The sequence below is a fragment of the Cryptotermes secundus genome, unplaced genomic scaffold (assembly GCF_002891405.2).
Source record: "Cryptotermes secundus unplaced genomic scaffold, Csec_1.0 scaffold318, whole genome shotgun sequence".
Lineage (NCBI taxonomy): Eukaryota > Metazoa > Arthropoda > Insecta > Blattodea > Kalotermitidae > Cryptotermes > Cryptotermes secundus.
In genome coordinates this window covers 2,872,054-2,887,455 of record NW_019730108.1, presented here as the reverse complement: position 1 = coordinate 2,887,455, position 15,402 = coordinate 2,872,054, and the positions used below count along the sequence as shown (strand labels likewise).

General features: G+C 37.9%; 1 protein-coding gene across 4 annotated transcripts in view; it reads right to left on the bottom strand.

Annotated features, from left to right (window-relative positions):
- The window catches only part of LOC111866073 (protein fem-1 homolog B), a 90,598-nt gene that overhangs the window by 72,132 nt on the left and 3,064 nt on the right, over nucleotides 1-15,402 (bottom strand). For 3 of the 4 annotated variants that reach the window (XR_002843088.2, XR_004513181.1, XM_023854635.2), the window contains exon 2: nucleotides 6,162-6,339. Coding sequence is in view for 1 of the 4 variants with exons in the window: in XM_023854635.2 (XP_023710403.1) it covers nucleotides 6,162-6,339 (178 nt within the window). In the remaining 3 variants the exon portion in view is untranslated. The remainder of the gene's footprint in view (nucleotides 1-6,161; nucleotides 6,340-15,402) is intronic. The other variant, XR_004513182.1, reaches the window with a different exon arrangement.

Here is a 15,402-nt window from a genome sequence, read left to right as displayed (position 1 = left end):
GAGAACTTAAGAAAACTGCAAATGAAGACATTAACGAAATAGTGTGGGAGTGGTTTGTCAGTGTAAGGGCGAAAAATCACTGGTTGTTGGGTCCTATGGTACAGGAATATGTTAAGAAAGTCGCTGAAAAACTGGGGAAGACTGAATTCAAAGCATCTAACAGATGGTTGGAGAGTTTTTGCAAAAGACATCGGATAGTTTTTAATGAACTTTGTGGTGAATCAAGTGATGTAAATAGTGAGACCATTGAGGAATGGGAAGCTAAATTGCCATCCATAATCGAGGGATATTAACCTGAAAACATAGCGAACGGCGATGAGACTGGACTGTTCTTCTGCATGCTTCCGAATAAATCGCTATGTCTGAAAGGTGAAAAATGTTTGGGAGGAAAACTGTGAAAAGAAAGACTGACTGTTTTTCTATGTGGTTTTATGTCATGTGTAATGGAGAAACCCTTAGTAATTGGCAAGGCAGCAAAGCCATGATGCTTCCAAAACATGGACATACAGAAACTTCCCGTTGAGTGGAGATCCAACAAAAAGGCATGGATGACGTCACAGATCATGGAGGAATGATTAACGGCCTTCAATGGTAAAATGAAAATGCAAAACCGGCATGTTTTGTTGTTCTTGGATAACGCAACATGCCACCCCCATATCGAACTTTCCAACATGCGACTTGCTTGGTTCCCTCCAAACACCACTAGTGTTTCTCAACCAATGGATCAGGGCATCATTCGGAATGTTAAGGTCCACTATCATAAATTATTAATGCAATCTTTGCTTGTCAATATAGATTCTACATCATCCGCCTCTGAACTTGCAAGAACTGTCTCGGTTCTAGATGCGGTTATTTGGATAAGTCAAGCAGTAAAGAAGTTGTTACCAGAAACTGTGACAAAGTGTTTCGAAAAAGTAGGATTTTCTACGGTAGAAGTTACTCCTAGTGTAGAAAATGAGAATGACCAGAAGGACTTACAACATTGCATGAATGAAGCTGCTTTCAGTAACTGCAATGCTGAGGACTACATCAACATAGACAAAGATGTGCAAACAGAACCAGACACAATGGATATCGATGTATTAGTTGAGAATTTTAGAGAAACTTGAAAAGGAAGAGAGGAGGAGGAGGAGGATGAAGAGGAAAATGACATTGTGATAGAAGAAGAAAAGTGTAGAGTTAAGACTTATCAGGATGCTGCCAACAGTTTAAAGGTACTGCAGGAGTTTGCCATATAACGGAATGATTCAGACATGCTTACTTTAATTTCTCAGGCTGAAGTGTTTGTGGAAAGTCAGGCAGCCAAGAGAGTAAACTTCGTGCAAAAAACTCTGCCGGAGTTCTGGTAAAATTATAAAAAGTGAGTACTGCAATTTTTTCTTGTTCAGTGTAATGTTTGCATGTGTTTAATGATTATAGTGTGAATAAATTAATGAGCATGTTGTTTTGTTTTGTCTGAAATACGTTTATGTCCTGGTTTAGTTATTATAGTATACATTGATTAAACGGAAACCTGGCTTCAGCGGAAATTTTTTCTGGTCCCTTGAGATTCCATTTAAGACAGGTTTTACTGTATATGTGTGTGAAGTATACACTTGACAAAAGGCCAAGCGTATTCATATGAGACAAGCCCATCTTCTCCTCAGAGAGGATGTTACATAAGGACTAGTACCACAAGAGTTAAGTTGGAAAAAATCTCTGGTCTTAGGCCTAAAGGGACCTGACATCAAGACAAACTGATTGGTGGTAAATTGCCAGTTGTAAAGTGACTTTGACTTTGAAGCAACAAAGCCAGTTATGGAGTATTGGCCTGGGGGCAACATGAGGACAGAAGCTGAAGAATCTCCACTGTTAGAAGTCGTAACCAGGAACCAACTGGTGAAGAGTGTAAGAGACTCAGAATATTAATGTTTGTGTGTGTAACAGCTCTAAAGCATAGTCATGAGGCAAGCGTTAAAATGTTCAATAAATCCAATCTCCAATCCAAACTCCATCTATAGTCACTCTATTAATGTTTGGTGTTTCTAATACTGAAGATAATTAAATATCTTTATTATTGTATAAAAAACGGTAAAGATATCCCTGTAACAGGCCGTGAAGGCCCATAGGAGGTGTATCGGAAAGTTCTTGGGCTAGATCAAGAAAGAACCTATTTGGCTGCCAACTCCTTAAGAACAGTCTCTTTGGGAGCATATACAGCGATCCCATGATTTTCCACTCTTCAAAAATACCGTGGAAGTCATTTTCCTTAATTCTGACACATTCCACTTGCAATTCCCTTTGGATGTCAGACACTTTTTCAGAACGCTGGCCCTTCAGTTTCATTTTTAATTTGGCAGACAAAGCAAAATCAGATGGAGCTAAGTCCAGTGAGTAGGGAGGATGGGGAATGATAATCATGTTGTTCTTAGTCACAAACTCTGTGGTTATTCGGGACATGTGGGTGGGCGCGTTGTTGTTATGAAGGAGCAATGTGGCACATGTTCAAATTTTCTGTTAAGATCTCCTGGCAAACTCCATAACCAATCCCAAAGGTGTCTGCTAGCTCATGGATTGTTCAGCAATGGTCTTCATGGATAAGTTCCCAAATTTTTTAACATTTTCTTAATTCTCCTGGCATTTGGTCTCCCTGAACGTTCATCATCTTCAACTGGCAGTCAACCGGCCTTAAAACAAGAATGCCATTAAAAATCCATTCTCTGGCTTAAAGAATGTTCTCCAAATGCCCCACAAAACATTTCAAAGGTTTCAGCAGCTGATTTATCAAGCTTCACACAAAACTTTATGCGGACACGTTGCTCTATTTTGCTATCCATAGCAGACAAAACAAAACATGGAGTTGAAAAAGAACTTGTGTAAAACAATGAGTGTTCACAGCGCGGTGTCACGTGGCAAGACTGCTGCAACAAGCTTTCAGAAATGACCTTGGCCTCCATTCTATCTTCCTTCACTGAGGCATTTACAACAGTGACAGTCCAGGAACTTTCTGATACCACCACGTAGGGGTGTGAAATGTCGAGGCTCCCACATTTTCTCTAGAAAATCGGCTCACCAATGGTGGTAAGGTTGACAGCCTCACATGCCAGCCACCCTTAGTCCCCCCAAGGAAGGTTCCTGGTACTCATTTCTGTTAAAAGCTGAGTGAACCCCAGGGCCATAATGTGGCTGGAAGGATTAGGTAAATTGAAAAAATCCACTACATTGGGACTATGCTTGTAGCATATTGCCTCATTCAACAATGCTACTGCGTGCCTCCTTATGAAATGTATGAAGTCTGAAAATAAAGATAATAAGTTCACATGGAAAATAAAAAGATTGCAAGCAGTAGCTCATTTGGGTGACAAAAGGTTTATTTATAATATGGTTCATATCTGCAATGATGAACAGAGAACAAAGAATCTGTTATTCCTTTGTCAACAACAATTACGTGTGCATCAGAGTACTTGGAAAAATGGACAGCAAAAATCATAGGCAGGGTCTCTGTAAATGTTGAAAAAAGAAGAAGCGTCAATGATCAGAAAAATTCAACATGTGAGAAAACAATTTCACTGGATGATTTTGAAGTCTGTTTCACAATACTAGGGGCTAAAGAAACAACTTCCCACTTTTAAAAAATTTCTCATTTTTGTGTTAAAGGAAATTACATACCTGGAAGAACTGGACACCTTTCTGAAAATTATGAAAGCAATGGTGTTCAGTTTTAAGAAATATAAAAACAGAATAACTCGGTTTAACTGAAAGACAAGATATCAGTGTTCACCCTATGATATACTGGAAAATGCTAAGGAATAAAGGGAAAGGGACTAAGAAGCCAGCTGTACATGAAGATGAGACTTGGGTTCACACCCATTATACAGTACAAGAGTATTTCCCAGTACAAGGTGAACAGCAGTGCAGAACAGTAAGCTACAGCTGTTCATGCAGGGGTAGAGACAAGGTTCATAGGTGGGGTATAACTTATTTATGATTCAAAATATGACTCAAAAGACTGCCATAATAAGAACTGCACAAATCACGAGAAGCTGGATGAACATGTTCCTTACATGCCACTTGGTAATAGTTACAGCTAATAATGCAAATTACATCACATGGTACAAAAAAATAACCTCCCAGTACTGCAGTTCATGAGGTTGACATCATACTGCTGCTCCAAAATAATGAAAATGCCATTGATCAAGAATTAATACTAAAAAGAGCTATTGCAATCTGTGAGACTGTACATATAAACCATAATCTATTTATACTGTACAGACTTTTGTAGGAAGCTTATACTGTGTTCAGACTTCCTTCATATAAAGGTAAAGCTATCCCTATAACAGGCTGTGAACCCCACAGGCCTGTAAGATGCTGAGGCTCCCACACTTCGTCTACTCAATCAGCTCACAGATGGCGGTAAGGTTGTCAGCCTTGCTCATATGTGCCAGGTGCCCTTTACCCCCCGGAAGATTCCTGATACTCATTTCTGTTAGAAGCTGAGTCAACCCCAGGGCCATAGTGCAGCTGTAAGGATTAGGTAAACTGAAAAAAATCCACCTCATCAGGACTCGAACCCATGACCTTCCAGTTTGTAGCATAGTGCCTGAACCAACTACACTACCATGTGCCACCCTTCCTCCACATCACTGACATAAATCCTACAGAACTGTTATAGAACTGTGGCCAGGAATGTTTCATGATGGTTTAGAAAGAAATGGCACAGAAAAGTTCAGATGAAATAAACCATGAAGACTGGATAAAAGTTTATAATCATCTCAAGGCAAAAGAACACTGGCAGAGAGACAGGTTAATGGAGGAAGCAACGGAAAACACAACTGTGAATAGAGGAATAGATAGCAGTTCTAAGAAATCTAACAATAGTATTAGCATATGCTCTAGGGACAGCATTAATGCAACAGACATGGAAAATGCATCTGAATAGATCAACAGTTCAACTGGCTTGGCTGAAAGGGGACCTGATGGCTCATCTGTTTTCAGGATCAGAGATGCTTTCAGGAAAGGTATGGAAATACATCTGCATGCTTTTACAACCTGACTGCACTTCCAACCTGTGGTCATCATAAAGCATGTAGCTATAAAACAACAGTGCACCATCAGCCAGGGGCATCATAACTTCGCATGAAAATTCTGTTCATGTATCCACTTGAAATGATGGAAGAACTGAATGAAAAATCTCAGAGTAACTTTTACCTGGCAGAGATTCAAACTGGGTACCTCACGAAAAAAAGTTAGCTTCATTATCAGTTGAGCTAACAAGATTTCAGTTGTCAACTTGCCATGGTGACTAATATTTTCACTGTGGTGTCTAGGTATGCTCTGGATTATTACTGTAAAATCTGCAACTAGTAGTTTTTTTGTAGCCACCATAGAGATGGCAGCTTCAGTTGTTTACAAAATCAAAACCATCTCTGTTCAGACCAAGTCATCAATTTGGCAGAAAAATGCATAAGTTGATAGCATAACCACCTAACTGAAACTGATCACCACCATTACGCAGGTGCATTATAGATGCTCCATTTAATGTAAACAGCTGCCCCAGAAACATACTAAATAATTATTTTTACTTATGTTCAAGTCTCTATTTAAAAGTCAAACCTATAGAATTTTATCACATACAACATTCTGATAAATTACGGTTGCCAAAATGAAACCTGTTTATGTCTTCAATCCCCTGAAGAAAATGCTAAAGGGCTGTGGATTCAGGTCAGGCAAAAACATCAAGTCAATGATGATGCAGTGGTTCCAGCAGTAACAAAGGGATTCTTTGCTAACGGGATCCATGAGCCAATGCATCAATAGGATGACTGCCTCAGTGCCCATGGAGACTATTTTTAATGGCCTCTACTTGTTTCCCTAGAATAATCCTCAAATGGGTTTCATTTGAGCAATTCTGAGAGCACAGGACTTGCAGAGGTAACTATGAAGACATGTTCAGCCATAAAGTAAAACTTCTGTGGAAAAAAGGTTAGTTTTTGAGCTCCAACAAAAACTAAAAAACTTACATATCTTTAATGGGTTTCTATACTAGCTTCTAATTTTTAAAGATCATGCCTAAATCAAGAACAAATTTTCTGAACCCTGTCTGCTTTGTGATTTCATGAGGTACAAACAATTTTTCCAACTTTGCAGAGATCATAGAGCTGAAACCCAACCACACAACTTACCTGCAGCACACCATAATGCACTTGCTCCCTCTATAACATAGCCATTCAACTTTATTGTTCCCTCTTGCTCCATGTCTGGTTTGAACTTGGAGAGAAGCATCTTCACAACTTTATCATGACCATGTCTTGCTGCCACAATGAGAGGAGAACACTTCTGCCCATCCTCCTCTATCACCTGCTGATATCAAATTAAATCACTGCCAAGTCATCACAGCTGAACAATTTTACAATACATCCGCCAACTGTCTAGGCCTCCTAACAAATATGCAATGCCTAGCTCATGTTAGAAAAGGAGTCAATTATACAAAATGAATAAAATGTTTCACCCAATTCTGGGATGTGGTTCCACACACACTAAAACAATGAGAAACATCTAAATGTGTCTGAAACAGTTGCATTTTGGAGATAAAACCCTTCTGAATTTTAAAAGTCTGAGGCCAACATTCTGTCTAGTATACCTCATGCTTTGGTCTGTCTGCTCTCAAATGTACTGCCTTGTCCTAAGTAAAGGCAGTCATGAGTTAGTGTGCATCTTGTACCATACAAAGGGCAGCTAACAGGCAGCGTTTTACATTCTGTGAGAAGATCAATGTGAAGGTCAAACTGTACTGTTCTGGTGACAATGGCAAATAATTACATGAATGAAGAAATGGCAGATAGGCATTCATGTACGGTTTGGCAGACTGCAATAGGAGAGAAGGCCATCATCTTTACCACAAATGACTCCCTGGCAGCAAAATCCTGGAAAGGAAAGTGTTTGGCAAGATTCCCCTGCATACCAGAGAGAGTGGAGCATTTGTGTTGAACTGAGCAGGACAATCAGTGAGTATTCCTGAATCTGGAAGAAGGGAGTTTTTGTATTTCTCTCTCAATTTTAGCTTAGGATCTTCTGGCAAGGGTTCATAAACCCCAGACTCCAGCAAAGTGTTCAACTTCTACTTTGATGAATCCAAATACAAGGAGAAGTTGAACACTTTGCTGGAGTCTGGGGTTTATGAACCCTTGCCAAATGATCCTACAGCTAAAAGTGAGAGGTAAATACAAAAATTCCTTTCCAAGCACAAAACTACTTCCCCACTGATCTTAACCACAAGTTTACTCAGCACCACAGCAAACCTCTGCATTTACATGGTCTTCCCAAGATCCACAAACCAGACATTCCTCTGAGGCCTATAGTGAGTTCCATTGGTTCCCCTTGCTATGCCCTCTCTGGCTTTATCCATAAGATACTAAGTCCTCTTGCTGGAAAATCTGGATGCTTCGTTAAGAATTCAGGCCACTTTGTGCAGCTGTTGAAGTCTGTAAATCTTCAATCCTCAGATACCCTCATTAGCTTTGATATCATCAGTCTCTTCACCAATGTTCCAGTCAATGAAACCCTAAAAGTCATCAGAAATAAGCTCCAGAATGATGACACACTGGCAGAACGGTCTGCCCTACAGGTACAAGACATCATGGAGCTACTGGAGGTTTGCCTGAGAACCACATATTTTCAGGTGGACAACAAGTTCTTCCAACAGAAAGATGGCATGGCTATGGGTAGCTCCTTATCACCCATTGTGAGCAACATCTTCATGGAGCATTTTGAGAAATTGGCTCTTGAATCGGCACAACATAAACCATCGCTGTGGCTCTGGTACCTTGATGACACATTTGTGGTCTAGCCTCATGTCCCAGAGCAGGATATCCTCAGTCACCTCAACAGTTTAAGGCCGTCCATCCTCTTCACCATGGAAACAGAGTCACACAGTATAATTTCCTTTCTTGATATGCTGGTCAGCAGTGAAGAGACACCACTAGCCACCAAAGTCTATTAGAAACCCACTCACACTGGCTGGTACCTCAACTTCAACTCTAACCATCTGCCACATGTGAAAAGAAGTTTGATTCAGAGTCTGCACAACAGAGCTTCCATCATAGGCCAAGAATGACAAGAGCTGGTTAAAGAAATCAGGAAACCTGAGAAGTGATCTCCAGCTCAACGGTTATCTGCAAGATTTATTTCATTGACTCAGTCATTAACTCTAAGGGTAGCAGTCGTCCAAATAAAGAGCGAAGGCCCCTGGGCTCTGTGTATATCCCATATGTGAAGGGTGTTTCTGAGAAGTTCAAATGTATAGGGAATCAATACAACATCAGGACAATCTTTAGAACTAAACACACACTTAGGAGTTCACTCATGAGAACCAGGCCAGAAAGAGATCCGCAACAGATGGTACAAAGCATCTACATTATTCTCTGTGAGTGTGGAATAAGCTATAATGGGGAAATAGGGAGACCTATACACATGCGGCTCCATGAACATAGGCACAATCTCCAACAGGGTCTTCTAGAAAAACCAAAATTAGCCCAACATAACTATGAAGAGGGTCACAGAGTAGGCTTGGATGATGGTAGGATTTTGGAAATTGAAGGTAACAGAAGGTACAGGAAATATGGGGTATGCAGTAGTGTAGTTCGTTGAGGCACTATGCTGCAGGCTGAAAGGTTGCGGGATCAAATCCCTATGAGGTGGATTTTTTCAATTTACCTAATCCTTCCAGCTGCACTATGGCCCTGGGGTCGACTCAGCCTCTAACAGAAATGAGTACCAGGAATATTCTTGAGGGTAAAGGGCGGCCGGCACATAAGGCTGACAACCTTACCGCCATCTATGAGCTCATTGTCTAGAAAATGTGGGAACCTCAACGTCTCACAATCCTATGGGCCTCCACAACCTGTTACAGGGATACCTATACTTTTTTACTTTATAGGAAATATAAGGAATCGGCCCATATGGCATGCTTAACCAATCCAATCAGCCAACCCAATTTGGACATTTCTCCTATCTGGATATCCCTCATCAGCAATGACATTTCTAACTCACAGAGAAGATCTGTATGACATGACAGACTCTTCATGCGTTTCCATAAGGTTCCAGTCTCGAGTGTTCAGGTTTTACTCCACGGATGGCACTAGTGGCAGATATTACATGTCTTCACAATTTTTCCCAATTCTTCGCAATGGTTTTTGTAAGCTAGGTTTCTAACACAAATTTTGAATTCCTTTTCTATTCTAGTTCCATGCATGTGTGTGCTTTATCATAATTTTTATTTCATGGTTTCTTGTTATCTCCTGCTGAACTAACCTAGTCTTATATGTTGAAATAGCTAGGTAAATCAGACAGGAGTAGTCCAGTGATTGAGATTAGCCCTTTCTAAGAGACCCAACTGAATAGGTGTCTTCCTTCCTCACCTGAAGACGGAAACAGATCCAGGTTCCGAAATGTCAGGTCTTCTATTACCTACAATTCCGGACAATGGAAAAAGTCCAAAAACCCAGTAATTCTGTGTATTCAAAACAAGCGGAGAAGAACACTGACATGAAGAGTCTGCTTACTGCACAATAATGCCTGCCGGCACACTGCCTGCGCAATGTGGGAGTTTTGCAGTCCTTCAGGTGGGAAGTATTGGCCCATCTACCACACAGTCTAGACCTTGCACCAAGCGACTATCACTTGTTTTCTACATTCAAGGGAAGTCTGGCTGGAAAGATTTTTTTGGACGACGATGAGGTTCATGACCCGGTGATGACATGGCTAAGACAGCAGGTAGGAGATTTCTATGATGCTGGAATAAAAAAATTCATTCCCAGGCTCACTAAGTGCACTGTGATCCATGGTGACTACTACAAAGTAAATAAAGGTGTGTTGTAAAAGTGTTACAAGGGAATAAAAAAATACTTTACAAATATCTTCTTGACTTTTATGTTTTTACTTTCCAAATAACTTTTGCATGTTTTGCCAAGCAGAATCACAGGAATGGTGTACCACAATCTTTTGGTGAATGTACTTATAGCTTCCACAAAAGATGTATCTCTACAAATATAAAATGACACATGTTACATTCATGATGGAGATTTGGTCCATTTTCTTATTCATGTTAGGTAACAACTAAATCAAGTCGCTGAAGAAAAGTGGAGAAGCTTATGTAGACCCATTTCATGGCCCTGAATCTGAATCTCAATTCAGCAGACTTCTTGTGGGGGGTATTTGAAATGTTTATATTTTATGCCAATGTTTATGTCAATGATGTAGCAGAACTGCAGAAGCACCAATGCTTGTGAAACAATTGGAGGGAATGCAGGGATTTCTGTGCACTGTACAACAATACATATGGCACCATGCCAACCTGTGTTTGGAAATAGGCAGACAGCATATCAAACACTCATAACTCAGATACAGTTGGAATAACTTTTGATACGCTAACCAGACTCATCCTAAAATGTTCTAAATTAAAAAAAAAAAATCCAAAATTGAACCATTTTGGAAACATATTAATGTTTCTTTATGCCTACTATAAAAAATATTGTGGAATACTGAGGGAAGTTATAAAAACTGCAAAAAAAAATGCATTATAATAGACTGATTGCCAAATCTAATAATAAAACTAAGACTATGTGGAGTATGGTAAATAATGTAACTGGCAAATGTAAAAATATTCGTGATCCCCCACCACTAATTGTAGAGGGAATGGAATGTAAAGATAGTCAAAGTATAGCAACAGCTTTCAATTTATACTTTGATGCTACAACAATTAAGAAGCTAAATAATGTTAGTATTAACTTGGATCCAATATCAAGCAATGATAATTTTCGTCATTATTTATCCTCATTGCCTTTAGGACCCAGTAATAATATTTTATATGAACCTGTAACTTACAAAGAATTAAGTGATATTATTAAATCCCTTAAAAATAAAAGTTCCTATGGCTATGATGAAATATCGACGAAGATAATAAAATTAAGTATGTTATATATTATGTCCCCTCTTATTTACATATGTAATAGGTCCTTGGCCACAGGTACATTTCCCTCAAGGTTAAAATACTCACAAATACATCCGGTACACAAGAAAGGTGATGCGTCTGAAGTATCTAATTATAGACCAATTTCTGTGCTTACATCCTTTTCTAAAATATTTGAAAAGGTTATATATAATAGAGTGTATGCTCATGTAGTACTTAATAATATATTGCCTGCTGAGCAACATGGATTTAGGAAACATCTATCTACGGATACTGCTATTCTTAGTTTACTTAATAATATTATGCAGGCACTTAATGACAGAAAACTGGTCGGTGGTATTTTCTGTGACTTAACAAAGGCCTTTGATAGTGTGAACCATGATATTTTACTTGAGAAAATGGATTTCTATGGTATAAGAGGTATATTTCATAAATTGCTTACCTCATATTTAAGTGATAGATACCAACGAGTAGTAATTAAGGATAAACAAGCTATACAATATTTTTCTGAGTGGAAACAGATCAGATTGGGAGTACCACAGGGATCAATTCTTGGGCCATTATTTTTTTTATTATATATAAATGATTTGCCAGCAGCAGTAAATAATATGTCAAAACCCATCCTATTTGCAGATGACATTAGTCTAATAGTATCTACTTCAGATCCTAATCAGCTTAAAGAATGTTTTAATTTAGTTGTTGAGAAATTGATGAGATGGTTTCAGGCAAATTCCTTGACATTAAATTTTAATAAAACATATTGTATGTATTTTACAACGATAAGGAAACATATTGTAAACTCCCCTATAAAGTATTTACATTCTGACATTAATAGTACACAAGTTATGGACTTTCTGGGGGTGTCTTTGGATCCATCCTTATCTTGGCAAGGACATATATCTAAAACAATAAAGAAATTAAATTCTGCTTGCTTTGCCATTAGGTCTCTGAAATCGTTACTATCTATTAATGATCTAAAAATGATATATTTTGCCTATGCTCACTCTATAATTGTATATGGAATTGCCTTTTGGGGAAATGCCACTAATAGCAAGGATGTCTTCATAGTGCAAAAAAGAATTATAAGGAGTATTATGAATGTAAATTCTAGAGCCTCTTGCCGGGGATTTTTTAAATATTTAAACATATTGCCTTTTTATTCTCAATATATACTTTCGCTTTTGCTTCTGGTGGTGAAAAATATGCATTTGTTTGCACTAAATGCTGAAATACATGTCATAAATACACGACAAAGTACCAGCTTACACGTGCCATTGATAAATTTGGCCAAATATAAGAATAGTGTGTGTTGTATGGGTATTAAAATATTTAATAATCTGCCACATAATTTAAGAAAATTATCGAGTGATTATAAAAAATTTAAGTTAGCTATAAATAATTTTCTCTTAAATCAATCATTTTATTCGATAAATGAATACTTGGAGTGGTCAAAAGAAAGGAAATAGAATACAGGTGAATATTTGTTTTATTTAGATACACTTATGTGTAGTAGTTTTTGTAGACTCTGTATAAATGTATGTATACTTTTATTATTAATTGCTTATAATGTCCGTATTTTAGTTATTATTGATTTATTATACTAAGCATTGACTAAGTTGTATTATTGCAACTGTTTTATTATAGTATATTTTACTATTTGGGACTGCTTCTACAACTGTGGTGATTGTGTCGCCTGTACGTTTTTCTTGAAGCAATAAAGATATTATTATTATTATTATTATTATTATTATTATTATTATTATTATTATTATTATTATTATTAATGTGTGTAACCACATCCCAAAATCAGCAAAACTTAATTTGCCCTGTATAGAAGAGGTCAAGCAAATGTGTCACAAACAGGAAAAGCTAGCCCTTTAAGGTTTTCTGTCCTGGAGTTGTTGCCCCCTTTTAGGGCCTACAGTTCCAATTGACCACCAGGGACTCCTCCTTCACCTGGTCATTCCTCCTGTTACCTGTGACACATCTCCCCAGCCTGTCCTATATAACCTGCCTCTTTCCCAACTTTGCTCATTTCTACCTTGAAGGTGGAGGAAGTAGTTTCCTCCAAAAAAACACTGATTCCCACCCATCAGTTTACATGATGTCATAACTCAGTAGTCCAAAATATGAATCTTCACCACAAGCAAAACTTCAGACCTTACCATCAGAAATATAGATAACTTCATGTGGATAAAATTCCTATCAACTCCACAAATATATAAGTATGTGTAACTATAAGCAAAATTCTGAAAGCTTGCTCTGATTTAATTAGTTGCCCTTTAACTCACATTTGTAATCACTCATTATACACAGGCATTTTCCCAGACCGTCTAAAAATTTCAATAGTAAAACCAGTGTTCAAAAAAGGAGATAAGTACAGTATGACGAACTATAGGCCGATTTCATTATTATCTACTTTTTCTAAGATACTTGAAAAGGTCATGTACAGCAGGATAAATCAGCATATGCATTGTAACAACATATTGGTCCCAGAACAGTATGGCTTTAGGAAGGGTGTATCCACTGAAGATGCAGCATTCAAGCTAACAGACAATGTTTTAAAATCAATTGACCAAAAAAGGCATGTAGGAGGAATTTTCTGTGATCTGGCAAAGGCTTTTGACTGTGTAAATCATGAAATTTTGTTAAGTAAGCTGCAATTTTATGGCATTCGAGGAACAGTGTTAAAATGGTTCAAATCCTATCTAACAAATAGAAAACAAAAGGTTGAGATAAAATCACCCAAATATACTCAAAATTTTTTCTCAAACTGGAGAACAGTAAAGCATGGAGTTCCCCAAGGATCTGTCCTGGGACCCTTGCTTTTCATAATATATATAAATGACCTTCCACCAACAATAAATTTTTCATCAGAACCCATAATATTTGCTGATGATACAAGTGTTATAATCTCTAGTAAAATGTTTGATGATTTCTGTGCAATATCAAACAGAGTACTCTCCCACATGAATAAATGGTTCAATGCTAACAGACTTGCCCTAAATTTAAACAAAACAAATGTAATGAAATTTACAACAAATAATGCCCCTCCCTATGTTTTAAATATTGGATATAATGGAAAATATATAGAAGAGACAGTAAATACGAAATTCCTTGGCTTGCAAATTGATAGCCACCTAAGTTGGTCGAACCATATAGATAAATTGATCCCTAAGTTAAGTGGAGCATGCTACGCAGTTAGAAGCATGTTTCATGTCAGCAATACTGAGACTCTCAAATTGATTTATTTTGCCTATTTTCATTCTGTAATGAAGTACGGAATAATTTTTTGGGGTAACTCATCTTACAGCCAGAAGATATTCATCTTACAAAAGAAAATTGTTAGAATAATGGCTGGTGTTAAACCAAGAGAATCATGTAAAAATATCTTCAAGAGGCTAGAGATCTTAACTCTCCCATGTGAATACATATTCTCCTTAATGATCTTCATTGTAAAAAACCAAGAATTTTTTCCAACCAATTCTACAATACACAATGTCAACACAAGGAATAAAAATCAGCTTCACAGACCAGTTGCCAGCCTCTCTTGTTTCCAGAAGAGTGCATATTATACTGGCATTAAAATCTTCAACAATCTACCACCAAATATCACAACTCTTATAGATAAACAGGGACAATTTAAAGTAGCACTAAAGAGATACTTAATTACACACTCCTTTTACTCTGTTGAGGAATTTATGCTTCCAAACAACATAAAGTGTATGTAATGTTTTCTCTTGTTTGGAACACAGGAAAAAAAAAATTTAGTATATGTTAATGTATGGATTTATGATGGATATTTTACTACTTTTGTGAAATCCTTACTATTTATGTGAAATTGAATTGTGCATGTATATATGTATTGTATGATTTTTGACAAATTCCACATCCGGTAGGTCATCTGACTAACTCATGGATCTATGGAATGGTATGTATGTATGTATGTATGTATGTATGTATGTAAGTAAACTTAACGAGGCAGAAGCATACCTTCAGCCTTGGTCAGTACACAACAGTATTCCAAGCAGAAATGTATACCATTAAGGCATGCGCAGCTGAGAATTTAGATAGGAACTATAAAAATAGGAACATCTATATCAGACAGTCAAGCTGCAATTAAAGCACTTGGTACACACCAAATCACTTCAAAATTGGTCTGGGACTGCCAACAATCCCTTATACAACTGGCCAGACATAACAGGGTACAACTAATATAGGTTCCAGGTCATGAGGGCATTGCTGGGAATGAAACCGCAGATCAGGATCTGAACAGACGTTCATAGGACCTGAACCACCTTGCGGCATCTCAGTAGGACAGTACTGCTGGGAATGAAAGCGCAGATCAGCTGGCAAGAACAGGATCTGAACAGCCATTCATAGGACCTGAACCAGCTTGTGGCATCTCAGTAGGAGAGTATTGCAGGGAATGAAACTGCAGATCAGCTGGCAAAAAC